Source organism: Vidua chalybeata, chromosome 2 (genome assembly GCF_026979565.1).
Source record: "Vidua chalybeata isolate OUT-0048 chromosome 2, bVidCha1 merged haplotype, whole genome shotgun sequence".
NCBI classification, from domain to species: domain Eukaryota; kingdom Metazoa; phylum Chordata; class Aves; order Passeriformes; family Viduidae; genus Vidua; species Vidua chalybeata.
Window position 1 is genome coordinate 38095540 of NC_071531.1, and position 15948 is coordinate 38111487.

The 15948-nt window shown below is 35.0% G+C and overlaps 1 protein-coding gene across 2 annotated transcripts in view; it reads right to left on the reverse strand.

Annotated features, from left to right (window-relative positions):
- Positions 1-15948, reverse strand: part of ITGBL1 (integrin subunit beta like 1) — a 129297-nt gene that overhangs the window by 62679 nt on the left and 50670 nt on the right. For both annotated transcript variants that reach the window (XM_053935761.1, XM_053935760.1), the window contains exons 3-6: positions 12244-12390; positions 8702-8824; positions 6462-6602; positions 3467-3607 (exon numbers count right to left, since the gene is read on the reverse strand). In XM_053935761.1, the coding sequence (XP_053791736.1) occupies positions 3467-3607; positions 6462-6602; positions 8702-8824; positions 12244-12390 (552 nt within the window). The remainder of the gene's footprint in view (positions 1-3466; positions 3608-6461; positions 6603-8701; positions 8825-12243; positions 12391-15948) is intronic.

Below are 15948 nucleotides of genomic sequence, written 5' to 3' on the forward strand. Positions count from 1 at the left end.
AGATCACTCACAATTTTCACACAGTAATCATTCATTGGACCCAGGACCAAAGCATTGCTCCCATGTCACTTTTCTATCCATGCTCTTCTTGAAAACCACAGTAACAGAGATTTTATATCTCTATTTAAGCATACTTGCACTTTAGTACCAATTTATAAAACATATTTATTTATTAGTTCACAAGGAGAAAATGGGAGGAAGCAATCATTCTAGGCGTCATCAGATTACTTCCCAGAATACAAGTCTTATTAATTTCACAAAATAACTTTTCCTTTATATTAGTTGTTTTCCTTGAAAAGTATACAGGCTTCCTCTTGTTTAGAGGATGAATTTAGATTAGATTACTAAGTAGAAATTCTTTACTGTGGGGATGGTGAGGCTCTGGAACAAGTTGCCTAGAGAAGCTGTGGATGTCCAGGCCTGGAAATATTTAAGGGAAGCCTGGATAGGGATTTGAGCAACCCAGTCTACTGGAAGGTGTCCCTGCCCATGGCAGTGGTTGGAACCAGGTGATTTTTAAGGTTCCTTACAACACAAACCATTCTTTGATCTCATGATTCTTTCCTTTGCTTTCATGTGTACCTGCTGACAGGTTGTGAATTGGATTTATGATCCCTGACCCAGATAGATACTTATGGGAGGATTAAGTATTTTCATACAATAGTTTCTTTGCTAAAGCCACAGCAAAGGAGCTAATGAAATGTGTGAACATACAAATTTTCTTAATGGAAGCATGTTTCCTTTCTGTGTCAAGTCATGAAAGCTATTATCTCTTTAAATGAAGATAATCACTTTAATGTCAACAAGACTTCTGAAAGACAATAATTCAGGGATATTCTGAATGGCACTTCAGGTGTTAAAAGAAGGCATCCAGTTGTCAAAATGATGTACTGTGAAATAGTCACCTCAAGCCATATGAAGCTTCTGGAGGGAGCTGCCCTTGTGGATGTTAAATCCTCACATCAGGGTTGTCAATTCCTGTCATTTGTATTTTATAAAATAAACATGGAATTTCATTCAGTCACAGTAGAACTCTTTACATGAAAACAGGATTTCCTATAATTTCTCCATGCTACTCAGGACAAAGTGGTTTCCTGTCTCTACCTATTAGGTAAACAGAACAAGACAAGAAAATTTTGTATCATCTCTGTTTGATGAAGGCTTTAAGAGAGATGGATTATTTTCCCTGATCTAACTAATCACTCTTGGATTCATCCCAAATCAATTTACAAATAATTGTGAGAAACAATGAGGATATTTTGCAGATACACCTAGTGTGTGTACACTTTGTGCAGCAAGTAAATTTATTTCTTACAAGCAATTAAAAAACCTGTCCCACTACAATTCCTCTGTTAATTGCACATTCTGCCTACCACAATAAACCAAAATTAAAACTTATGCATCTTTTCTATTTCGGAAACAAGACTAAACAGCAGGACTAGAAGACATTGTTCACACTGCTTCATGTGCAAATAGATTTTTTTGCACAATCTATTTTAGGAATGTATACTTGGATGACCAGCTAAGACTAAATTACACTTTTCTAAAATGTAATGGAAAGGGAATGGATAAAAATAATTAGTACTAAAATTTTTGATGAATAGATGGAAAAATAAAACTATACTTCAACTTGAGTTTTAGTCACATTAAGCAAGCCATATATGAGTCCCTCCTTTTATATCTAAGTTTTCCTCATTTACAGTTATGTCTGTGTAATAAAGAACAATATACCAGTCCTTAATCCAATGCCAAATGGCAATATCTTCCCCCAAGCTCCTTTGTAACTGTCTGTATATTCTTATCCTCTGCTTTCTTACAACCATTACCAACCTGGGCAGCAGCAGCTGCAAAGGCAATAATGTCCCAGAAAGGGGGAATTCAAGCATGACTTTTTCAGTTTTACAGCATTTGTTGTAGATGACACAGGTATGCTTTAATTTAATTCAGTTTGAAACTCTTGTCTTCACTGTTACCTACAGAATGCATTTACCTTGTTGATTTGTAGCTTTGCATTCTTTAGGAGATGCTGATGTTTTGATTAGTCCCTGAGTGCTAAAAACCCTGACAGTAAGACAATGATACATTCAAAAACTGACAACAAATCCATCTTCCTGCTGCTCTCAGGACTTCATGAGTGCACACAGTTCTACATCATTCCAGTTTATTCATTAAATAAACCATTAAATAAATATATAATATCTGCAAGTGGTTGAACAGTAACTAGTAAATTAAGACACTTAAGGTTTTTGGAAAAGCTTCTTTTCCCATTTTATTAGTTAGCGATTCCTCTAAATTTATTAAAAACAAAACACCAAAAGTCCAAAACAAAAAAAAAAAAAAACCAACCCCACAAAAAAACCCCACGACTGTTAAGAAACTTTTCACTTTTTAGACAGGCAAAGAAAAAGCTGAAAATTTTATATATCATACTGGTTTCAGCTTTCTTTCTCTATTACAGACAACTCCAATGTTCTTTCTATGGAACATATCTCACTCTAGGAATAGGAGGAAAATATACCACATCATTATTAGCCACCTTGATGTGACTGCATTCTTCCTGTTATTAATTAGGCCAGACCAGATTTCGACAGGATGCATTGAAGTTGACAACCTCCAATCTGTAAAGTCCCTTTGAAATCACATTCATTTGCTTTAGCAGAATTCCTGTGTGTACTAATTGCATACTGTATTGAACAAAGTCCTTCTCTCCTGCCTAGTATTGGCATCTTTATTAGCATCCATACAAAACTGCATGCAAGGTCTCTCTCAGAATCTCAGCTTTTGTTAGCTGATACATGGAACATCTAAGCTGCAAAGCCATGGCTGGATGGATGGATGGATGGATGGATGGATGTCAACTGTTTTGAGTATAATGCTCTCAAGTCCAAGTAGAAGAAAAGGGAGATGTATGTGTCTAAGATGTACAGTTGAGGCTACAGCTACAGAAGTGCAGCTGGGCCACATATTCTTATTTTTCAAGTATTGATGCTCTACTTTTTCTCATGTCAATTTGTACTGTCAGGGGACTGTTTTTCATTGACTCATTTATTTACTTTTCCTTGAATTTCTTCTTCTTGACTATCATCTCTCTGTCATACAAAATGAAATAACAAACATAAGCTGATCTAACGAACTTTCAAATTCAAATTTTCCCAAGAAATGATGTATCTATATTTTTAATTTTCAACCATTATCCAATTCATGTTAGGTTACACTGAACACAAGGGAATTAGAAGGGAGATGGGCACCTAAAAGAATCTTATACTTACAGGATTTTGTTACATAGCATGGAAAAAAAAAATACAGAATTATGTCTTTAATTTATAAAGCCCCCTCCTGACACCTAAGCTTGGTATATTTTAAGATAGGAAAATGAGAATTGGAGCACTAGGGAAGAGGAAAATCAGACGAGTTGGAAGGTTTTCTATAAAACTACACCTAAGTCCCCTTTATACACAAACCTTACCTGAACAGAAGTCATCAGAATATCTATCATACACTGCTTTGCAGTTTCTTTCATCACACTCACAAGTATCTCCATGAATATCTCCCCAGTCACCAGTCGGGTCCACATCATGGCATGTACATTCCCCACATACACATGTGCCTAGAAATGTTAAAAAAAAAAAAAAAAAAAAAAAAGGACAATTAAAAAAGCGCCAAAAATAGAAAAAGACAGAGAACAGAGAAGATTAACTGCGTAATTTAGAGTACTTTGATTACAGGAATTTACACTTATGAATTTTCAGCTGTCAAAGAAATGCAATTTCAAAGTGATAATGCAATTTTGCAAGTGATCATCTTGAGCGTGTGCTCATCTTCTATGATTTGAAACCTTCTTAATTATTTAGTAGCAATACTTTAAACAAACAAATTGGCTTCCTGTTCATGTTTATTTTTGCTGTTGAGCCTTGCTAGGAGTCAACAAAAATGTAGCTCACAGAACACCTGTACATCTTTGACATCAACAGTAATTTGCCCTGTCAGTAATGACAATAAAAATCAATTCTGTTTAAATGACTTGGGCTTGGGCACAGGAGATAATTAATGGTTGTTAAAGCATAAACATTTAAACTACAAGAGAATCCAAACTAACACAGCTGAAAATGCCTAGGAGGTCATTCTTTACCTAAGAAGAACAGCAGCACAGATCTAGATAAAAGGATACTTCGCCACTTTCCCAAGTCATTATTCAGGGCCACACCCATTGTTTACAATAAGAAGAAATGTGGCTAACAGAAAACAAATGAGCATATTTTATTAATATGCAGAGAATATGCACCCTACTTATTAAAGAAAATCTGAACAAAAACCCCCAACCAAACAAAAAAAGATATTTTCCTTATTCAGAAATCCAAATATGCTTCAGACAGCACACTCACTACTTTTTTTGAGATGCTAACAGGCTCGTAGAAGCAGCCTGACCTTACTGATGCATGCAGTTAATTTCTTGCAGAGTGGCTTCACCTTCTGCTACTCTGCCAACACTTCTGTCATCTTATTTAGGTTACTCTAAACAATATAATATAATATTTGAGGATGCCAGGACAGGATGACTAAACAGTACACATAGATATGGGCACATTCTTTAATAAAAGGAGCAGGTCTACACAAGCCAGCATGCATGATATGAACATGAAGAGCTACTGCCCTGTATTATGCTAAAAACCCTGAGACACCCCTCAAGAAATTCGTGCCTAATTTTTTACACTTTTACAATTCAGCGACATTACTGAAGAAGAAAAAAACCATCCAACCAACCAACAAAGAGAACCAGGAAATGCCTCTGGGGAGTGATTAATCCTCCCAGAAACAACTTCAAAGTTAATTTAGATCACCTGTCCTGGATGTAAGAATGTAGAACATAATCTCACCAAAGTTTAAAAATCTAAATTTTCACATGTGGTCTAAACTGGTTGACTAGATAGTCCAGGGGAAAAGATAAGAAAAATTTATCCATCTTAGCACTGAAGGAAGGTGAGCAGCAAGGTTTGCCTTGATATTTGATTTTTAGAAGGCTCAAGACTGACAAGATGAACTGTACTTATATCACAAGATGTATAGGCACAGAAAACTGGGTAAGTAGGACCAAACGGAGCAGAAATACTTTGCTGGAAAGCAACTTTACAATATCAGAAGTCTACAAAATTCTTATGAAGATAAAATCACAAATACATGAAAGGCAAAAGGCATGGAAGTATCACACAAATGTACCTTTGTATTGGAGGTTGCAGCTACTCAGACTACCAGCTATGCTATTCACACAATTTCTCCTATTGCAATGCCAGTTTAAAGAAATAATCACACATTAAAATTTCAAATTTGATTAAAAGCTTGCTTTGACAAGAAATTCTTTGCCAAGAAATTACTTTATCAGTGCAAAGAAAGCATCTGATATGAAGACACTTTGATATCTATTACCTCCAGAACTACACAAAAATTTTATGCTGAAGTCCCACAACTAAATGAGCCTACATGATCTGTTTTTGAGCCAAACTTTCAATTTCAGCCTAATTATGAGAAGAGAGTTTTCTAAATGCTCTCTTGATGATTAGATGTTCACAATACAATGTTTTGTCAGTAGACATATCTATGTGACGCTTGCTTATGTATTACTGTAATTATTCTGGTCTATTGCCAAAAAAAACACTCTATTTTTTTTAGCTCCTTGTTCACACCAGCTAGTGAAAAGCAACCTTATTTTGTGGGGTTTTGTTCTTTTCTTTTTTTTTTTTTTAAAGGGCAAAATTAGACAGAAGTATAAGGTAAAATTCAGATTCCAAAACTGTGTGCAGATAAAACCTTATGTAGTTAGAGAAACTGCGTGAAGTCTACCTTTCCATCTCTATACATTCCACAGCATTGTTACTGAACACTTCAATGGTTTTTTTTCAGTTGTAGTGGAAATTAAATGCTTCATGTTTTCATTTTCCCCATGCCATTGTGGGGCCTAAGTCTTCTTTAAGAATGAATTGACATATAAGGTCACATTCTGTGACCTTACAGCACCAATCCATTCAAAAGTCAAATCAAAAGTCAAAGTCAAAAGTCAAATCAGAAGTCAAATACAAAATCCATTCAAAGTCAAATTCAAAAATCCATTCAAAGTCAAATTCAAAAATACATTCAAAGTCAAAAATCTGGTAATATTTTATTTTGCAAGCTAAGTTTCGTAGCAAAACAAATATGTAATAAATAACAAATTATCCTTCTCAGTCTTACTACAAAAATAAAAATAGGAATAAGTTGAGTTTGCTTAATCAAGAAGTGAATGTGGATTTGTGTAAGTTTATACCTAAACACAGGCATCTACCCAGTTGCAAGTGTATATCCAGAGCTGAAATAGGTGAGAACAAGTAGAAACCCAGCAAACACAATCTATGTCCTCCTGCAGAGAACACATAGAGTGAAAAAAAGCCAACTATATAAACACATGTAGAAGGTCCATGCAAATGACACACCTCTGTTGCTGCAGATTTTGCCGTCTGGAGATGTGCATCTTTTCTTGATCTCCCAGGGGGTGATGTCACACTGGAATTCACATTTATCTCCATGCCAACCAGCCTCACAGTAACAGTTTCCACAGTAACACTTTCCATGGCCTTAAGCCAAAACAAATTTTGTACAGTGAGAAAGAGGCAAGTTTTTAAAAGGCATTAACAATTTAATTGTTTTGATATTTTCTTTTAAAAAGTTTTACTGCTAGATTCAGAATAGAAACAATTTATAGATCATGTATTAACACATAAAATCAGACAAAGGATATTAGAACTATACTTTTCCCCTCTATATTGGAACCAATTTTCCTTTAATCATAGATTAAATCTAATCAAGAAACACTAATTGGCAACATAATTTTTATATTTGTAAGCGTTTTTTACTTTACCGTTAATTTTTGAAGATTGTAACAGTTAAAATTTAAACATAGCTTTACACACCAAGGTAGGACACATACTCAGCATATCTAAGAACACCTTGTGTGTTCTTGACTTCTCAGCTAGCTGCACTAAAGCCATCTTGATTTATTACACACCAACTATGTAGTATATGGCTTCCCTTCTTCTTCCCCTCTGTCAAGAAGATTTTTGAACATGGCTAAACCAGTTCATTAAGGAGACATCTTTTCAAAATTATTCTTTCACATGTTCATTTAACAAAACATACATATCCCAAAACAGATGGTTGCATCATCCAAGTCTGGGTGAAACCAGATCCAGAATATTTTCATCTGCTAAGGCACATGTGCCATGTGCTTCAAAGCACAAAGCTTTTAAATTAAGTAGCTGCAATTCTTACTCATCTTAGAGCCAAAAGTTAAGTCTTTAATAGTAGGATCAAATCAGGATGTTGTTCTTTCTTCCTTTGAGCTTAGTAGGCCTGGCCACCTCTGTCACAATCTGGTCAATTTATATTCTTAATTATCAAGACTGCAAATTATTGAATATTATTTTTTTCTCTTTTTTGCAAGTACACATGGAATTTTCATTACATTTGGTTAAATGTAAAAAAACCAGTTAATTTAATTAAATAATTAAACAACATAGACAATCAAGAATAATTATTATGAAAAGGTTGATCGCGAACAGTAGCAAAAAATAAAGGGGAAAATGCTAGAGGAGTATAATAATTTGATCTAGAGGCAATTTTCACAGATTAAAATATCAATACTTTATTCTTCACTCACACTTTGATACTTCTCAGATAAATATCAATTAAATGATAAAATTTGCCTCTTGCTCTTGGCAGGAGAAAAAAAATCACTCCCTTAGAGTAAAAAAGCCTTAGTTTAAAAAAATATCAGGACCAGAATTTAATTTTAGCTAGAAGGTATGATACTCTTTCAAAAATGAGCTGCAACTTGACTCCAAAGTGTATGCAACCTCAAATAAAAAATTGATAGTTAGTTGACTGATATAATTTCAACTGAAGTTGAAAAAAACAAGACTGGAACACTCTTGTGGGCATATGGACACAATTTGCACATGTGTAGCTTGAACAATGTTTGTAGTACCCTCCAGCTCAAGGACAAGGCTCCTTCTCAACACAGGCAACAGCATTTATAATACCATAAATGGTGTGTGTTGCACAATATTTAACTGCCAGGTTTCTGCCTTATAATGACATGAAAGAACAGTTTGAATTTTGGTTGCTTTTCTATCCATCAGCAGAGTTCATTCCATCTTATTTTCCTGCCTTTCCTACCACAGATAAAATTCATTATTCATTCCTTTCTCTTCTTATCTTCCTGCTTCTGAGTTATCATCCTACATTTATTCCCGATATTTTAAATTTTTGCTTCCTTGACAAAATTCTTTATATTCTATTTTCTGTGGGTTTTTTTCATATGTTGTCCATTCTGCTCTCTCTCACATGTACCACAAAGCATTCACATTCCTCATATGGTCTACTGAAGACAGACACACTAAGCTATTAATTACCTTAGTGAATTATCTTGTACAATCCTCTTTGCAGTTCTTCCCAAAAGAGGAGAATGTCACAGGATTTATCGTTCTTTAACCTTATGGTTAGATCATTTTTGCACCTGAAATTTGCACTTAGAATTTGCGGTGTGAAGTCTTGCAAATAGAACTACTTTTATTTTAAGTCGTACATTCGGTAAAGATATTTTGTAGAACCATGCAATTAAATAACAGCCTGTATTAATCGTCTTCATATTTCTTGCACATATTAACATACATACCTGTACAAATCTCTCCTGTTTCATCATCAATGCATTCTCTGTCATCACATTCACAAAATTTGCCATATACCAGTCCATTTTCTTCTGAGTTAGCACATTGGCACCTGCCACACTGACATGTGCCTGTAAACATTTAAGAAACATTACCCAATGACTGCAGATTATAGAAAGAGTTTCATTAGTGTGTCAGAGATGGTACATATTTTATTTCTGAGAAGGCTGAAATCTAAAGATCATCCACACAAATAAAGGCAGACACAGAAATTATCCATATCAACAAAAAGCCTAATCTTAGCCATACAGAGATAGAGCATTCAAGTGCCTCAGAAGTGTAAAGCTGTTTTTTCACAGCATAAACCACAAAAAAAAAAAAAAAAAAAAACCAACACCAAAAAAAAAAAAAAAAAAAACAAAAAAAAAAAAAAACACCAAAAAACTTTCTGACATAATGAAAAGCCAGAGCACTCAGGCAATGCAGGAAAGGATGCAAATGGATTTGTAAACAGATCTCTCTTCTATCACTGCTCATCATAGCACACATTTGCTCCTTGGTGCTTTGAGGAGAGTTGCCTCTCTGCTCAGAGGCTCCCTCCCTTCATGACCTGCCTGCCTGAATAAGAATAAATTCTTTTATTGCTCCCTGGGAAAGAAGAATCCCCTCTTTTCCCTCAGAGGGTCTATCTGACCTGAGATCATAAATAATTATATGAATGAGTTCCACAGTCAAAAAAAAAATCACAACTACATTAAAATGACATTAGAAACAAAAGTATTACTATGCCACTGATATAAAAAAAACCCTTGTCCCAACCTTTAATAAAATTGAAAGGGTGGGAACCTTGTGCAAAATCACATTACTGGGGCCTTTTGGTCAGTGGTCTCAAACAAGTTGTTTCAATAGTTGTGGGTTCTCTGCTTGCTTTTTCTACCTCTGTTAGTGTCAGGATTGAAGGCACTTGAGAGGATAGTTTGCACTCCGGTGTTTATTGTTTCTTATTAGTGTTACAGCCTCACAACTGTGAGTTCTGCAGTCTTTCATTAGCAAGGCACAAAATGGCTAACTAGCTCTTGTTACAAGGTCTTGTAAGGCTAAACTAGCCAATTAAGAAATGATACCTAGATTATTTTCCCTTTTAACCCAATAACTGATCCCTCGAAGTCTGCAATGCGAAGTTTTCTGTCCAATTACAAAATACCACCCAAACCCATGAAGAAGAAGGAAGAAAAAGGTAAAGAAGTTATCTCTGCCCTAAAACCTCCATCTTGCTTCATATTTATTACTATATTCTAAAACCCCAAACTCTAAGTTTTCCACCCTGTGATATTATACACTTCTAACCAACTGCACACCCTTAATCCCAGTACTATTAATCAATTTTTGATGCCTTCTCCACAGCCTCAGGTCAAATGCAATGTTCTCCTGCACATCTGTGCCTTTCAGCACAGAAAGTTTAAAATTCCCAGCATCCAGGTTTCCAACAAACAGTCAATGACATCACTATGCCAGCAAGTACAGATTTTTTTTAAATTCACTTCATAGCATTCATACTCCTCACATAACATCCACATGTATTTTTGAAAACACAGTTATTAGCATCAGAGAAGTTCTTCAAAAGAGAAGTTTTATGCTGATATTACACAGAAACTAGTTGATGTTTTTACCCTTACAAATTTTACCCTTACAAGCATAGCATGACTTTTAATAAACATCACAATAATCCAAAGAACAGAAGTACTGGGCTCTGTGATAGACACGGCCATTCTAAAAGAGTAAATTTTAAAAATCTATGCAAGAGCTAATACAGTAAGGGAATAATAATATAACATAATTGACCTACAGAACTGGAGTTATTTGCTACAATTACTTGGTAAACAAATACAAATGCAATTTTTGAGAAAACTGTCATGATTACAGATAATTCCTGAATAGGAAAGAAGATAAAACAGAAAATTGATTCTTATACTGGTCAGAGATTCTAAACAGGTCAGAGAGACAGTGTATCACAAAACTGTTCATTCCTTCCATTGGCTAAAGAGAAAATTGCTCACAAAGAGAACTTCAGTTTAGGTATGATGCCCTAGTTGTTCTGACAAATTATTAGGAACAAAGTCAGAAAAATGAAATTTTAGGTGAATCCTGATTGGTTACTGAAAAAAATTACACTAAATTATTATTAGTGTTTGTAACAGCTCATGTTACAATCTTTTATTGTATCTTTTCTTCCTATATTTTATTGGCAATTAAAAAACAGAGCCCAGACCTCAATGACAGTGTTTGTAGCAGATCAAAAGGAACTCCCACCAAGGCAGCCCATCAAAATGAGCCAAACTCCCTAGTCAGTCTCATTGGAATTCCTCTCCCGTTCAATATCAGCAAAAGCAAAACCATTTTTTTCTTCTTGTGATGCCACAAACACTTTCCCCTTAGCTACTTGGAGTGGTTGTTAAGCTATGTTCATTTTTCTGTGAAGACGGGGGCCACTTCTAACCAAGGAAAGAAACAGGCTCTTCTTTAAGAACTTTGACTAAGTACAATAAGCTATACTGATTTTTGAAAGTTAGTTTCTCATTTAGCTATCTCTCTCGATAGCAAGTTTCATACATCTATTGTTAGAAATTAAGTGTATTATTTACTCAGTATGCTGCATGCTAATAGTTTTATGTTAAACTGGTTTCTTACCCTGTACTACCTTCTCTCTAACAAGTCCCATAAATCCTTTGGATTCTTTGCTCATGTCAGCAACTAATTTGTGAGAAATTTACTTGCGTGGATTCCAACAGAAATTAAAAACCAGCAATAGTGAGCAGAAGTGACATCCTGGAAACATTTTTCCACTTGGAGGTCAATATAATGGAAAAACCAGAAGGTAATTTCCGGTCTCAAATCTTAATTGGTAGAAAATGTCCTTTAAAATGGTACCATTCTTCAATGAGGTCTTCTAAAAGGCCATTTGGTTTACCTCTGATTTTTTTTTTTTTTTTTTTTAATGAAAAGGCATATTTAAGTTAGGATGGTCATAAAACTAAACAATCCGAGAAGAGAGCGTTACCAAGTTGGAACAGTGATGATGGAAATGCTCCTTTAAATGATTCAACACATCTTCTACAACTGATTTTAATAATCACAGATACAATTCAAAAGTGTATCAAAAAGTTACATAGCTTATAAATGTCCAGGAAAAATATTTGCGAATGCCATTTCTGCATTCTGTAAACACAAACACTTGATAGAAATTACATCATTTTCTGTGTTAATGCCATTACAACAACATTCTAATGAGGAAAATAAATGATATAGTTGCAGTTTCATCAACTCAAAACAGCTGTGGATAAATCAGAGTGCTAAAGTAGGTGTTCCTAATCAGTGTACATTAGATGCACAGAAATAAGCCTATAAGAAAATTAAACATTTTAGTACGCCTACAGTTACAACTCAGTCTCTTGAAACATACTATACAAAATTACTACTTAGAAACGACAGTGATTCTCAAGATAACACTGGGAGAGCACTAACATATCAAAAGCAACAAAAGCCATCTTACCTGCACCAGAACAGATGATATCTTGAGAATTCTTGCACATTTCATTGCTTTTCTTCCGTGTAAGATTGCAAGTAGTTGGATACTGACAAGCTTCACCGTACCAGCCTTCATCACATTTGCACTTCCCACAGTCACACTTTCCATGGCCTAGCAAAGGAAGGAAAGAGTGTGTCAAGACCCTTCTTTTCTCATTCAGAAAGTGGTATTTTCTTATCCAGCTTTTAAAATCGATTCCATCAATTACATTTTTAAATGAACATGACTAACAGATTAACTTAACAGACTTCGTACGCAATTAAAAATAGCAGGGCACATGGCTTCACCAAGTACAAGGCCTGCTTGACCAACTTATGCCTTTCTATGATGGAGTGACTACATCAGTGAACAAGGGAAAAGCTACAGATATCATTTATCTGAACTTCAGTAGAGCATTTGAAACGGTCCCCCACAACGTCCTTCTCTAAACTGGAGAGATGGATTTGATGGGTGAGCTGTTAGGGACAGGTGGAGTCCCTCAGGGATCGGCACTGCAATCAGTGTTATAATCTTCTTAATGACATAGACAAAAGGATCAAGTGCATCCTCAGTAAATTTGCAGATGTCAGCAGGCTGAGTGGTGCAGTTGACACACCTGAAGGATGTGATGCCATCCACAGGGACATGGACAGGCTCAAGAAGAAGATCCCTTGGAATCTCATGAGGTTTAACAAGACCAAATGCAAGGTGCTGCACCTGGGCAGGGGCAGCCTCCAGTATCAACATAGGCTGGGGGATACACAGATCGAGAGCAGCCCTGACCAGAAGGACTTGGGGGGGCTGGTGGATGAAAGGCTGGACAATTTTCACTATTTATGTTTCATACAAAGCATCATTTTTTACACTAACTTCCAGGAGCAAATTTTTAGTATTTCATTCTTTAGTATTCCTACACAATTTTAGATAATAAATGTGAAAACAATTGCATCTCTTTTAAAGAGAGAATTAAATTTTAAAATAAATATCTTTTGAATATACATCTGATTTACAGAATATTCCCTTCCTCTCACTTAAAACCAGAATCTAATTGCAGTCTATTTTAAATGCATCTGGTCCTGTGGTTAGAATCAGCTGCCTGAAAAATACAAGCCCAGTCTGCTGCCAGTAAGAAGGAGTTTAAATAACTATTGTAAATGACAATTTTAATTAGAAAAGGTTGTCTCTTTTGTTGCTCAAGAAAACTTTTCTTGCCTTCCAACATGGTCCTAAGACAAGATACAGTTCAATAGCTGCAAATAACATAAACCAGAATCATAAGAGACCATGTTAGTTCTTGTTTTAAAACATGAGTTGCCATCTTAAAAATTGCTGAATTGCTCCATTAGTAAAGTACAAGGGAGGGGAAAAAAGGATATAAAATACAGAAAAAAACCTACTGTAGTGACTATTCTGCCTCACTGACAGACAACAGCATAAAACCATTCCAGAAAGTGGTGGTAAATCCTAGGGTAGCTTACAAGAAAAGTAAAGAAAAAACATAACCATTTTCCTCCCTTTGAAGGATTGCTGTCACTATGACTTTGCATTCTCTATGCTAGGCACTCTTGTGATTTAACAGTTTGATGTCTGCTGGTGAAGAAAAGATATTCTAATGAAATTAAGACTAATTTCCCCATGTCTAAATGACAGAGTAAGGCAGAAGCCACTCTATATCAGTTATTACCAATGGTCTAGCAGCACTAACCTCTCTCAGTTAGAGATGCACTAATCTAACACATGATGCATGAAGGAAATAAATAATTTCACTTTAAAAGCAACACAGTCTGTTGAAAGAAAATTAATAAAATATTTTCATGAGAGAGGTTATACAGAGGAGTCTCCTGGCTTTATTTAACAAGAAAACACAAAAAAAATGAAATTAATAAAACTTTGAGAAGTAATGGCAGATCATTTGCATGCAACTGAAAGAAACTGTCAGGAATCTAACTAATATGAATTTGTAAGATTGTACACATGATTTTCACCAAAATTAAAATATATTAATTTTGCCATTTGGATTTTTTTAATTGCAAAGCAATGGCAATATTCTGCACAAAAATTTGGATGAAAGGTCTATATTGAAGTGTAGAACTGCCTGCAAAAACTTGTGTACCTTCCTGCATCTTTCCTGTCACATGGATGATGCAATTGATCTGCAAGTCAAGCCTGACACAGGAATCCCTTTGCTTATTTCCCACACCCATGTGTACCAATATTATTGCCTTCCTTATGACAAAAATAATGATGTGATGAAGTATAAACCAAGTATGTGATAAACTGTAAGAAAATTAGAGAAAGTTTCCACGTAAGTTTTCTTACTGGGTTTAGATTTCTTTCAGAAAGGTTTTTGTAGGATCCCATTTGTTGTGTATAAATTTCTTCATTATTTAGAAAGCAAATAATGTTAGGATATAGAAAATAAGGAGTAACTATCACTATGAAAGTTATGAGGCGAGATTGCAACTTCCCATAAAATAAATTTTAGCAATTAAGGGTAGACACAGGTATTTGAGGATGTGACACAGAACATCAGAAAAGTGAAGAATAAGACTTCACTAAATAGTTGATCAAGAAAGCTGTATCTCAAAATGATGACACATTCATTCAATTTTTTTTAAATAACTGTAACACAAATAAATGCTAAACACAAATCAGAACTCCACTAAAAACATCAACAAAACATCAACAAAAAAACAGAGAACAAGTAAATAAGGAAGACTCAAGAAAATGCAGTAATTGCTTTAAGAAAAAGACTGGCTGAAGAGACTGTGAAAAACTTGCAACTTCAGACATTGGAAAAAACATTTTATAACAAAGGGCTCAATTTCTAACTAGATGAGCAATCACCTCAGAGAGTATATCTGGACTATGCAGGAAGCTTTTAGGGTGGAACATAAAATTAATATGCTAGGAAAGCTGTCAGATGTCAGAAAATATATGAAGAAAGTGAGAACAGAAAATGTTAGGCAGGGTCAGATCTTGAAAAATTTCAAGTACTAAAATGTACTTTCATCATCCAAATAAAAAGAAAACAGGAAAAAGAGTGGCTTCAAGCAGCAAAAACCAGTTAAGATTAAAGACAATTTACAGGCAGTACAAAACAAAACTAATATGGGGATATTGACTACCACTAGCAAATGCAGTGTGGCTAATGACATGCTCTCTGGAAATGAAAATTACTCATCTAAGATGAGAAGAAAACAAAGACATAACACTATTTTTAAGGAAGTGTCTAGACCAAGAGGGCAAGACCCTTTGGCCTCCATTTGAGAGTACTTAAAAAATACTTGTACATGAAAAGGCAGTTCAGCAACGAAGACTTTTAATGAATCTATCAGGCAATCAAATGTCTGAAAAATAAAACCTAGCTTTTATTTCTTTTAAGCAAAAGGAGTGTATGTGATCCAGACAGCATAAAAACAAATGCCTGTGACCTCTTGAGCTGTGCCAGGATTTGAAATAAACTATGAAGCATTGCATAGCTAGAGACACTGAAGTAATGAAAATGGAATATAATGAATAACAGCTTTACCCCAAAATAGACTATCACTATGCCAAAATAACCTGGCATATCTTTTTTGAGATAATGAATATTGTAAGAAAAGGAACACAGGAAATCCATGTGATAGGATCATATATGTTGGACACAATGCCACCCAAGAAAGGAAAAAATATTCTGGACAAAATGCT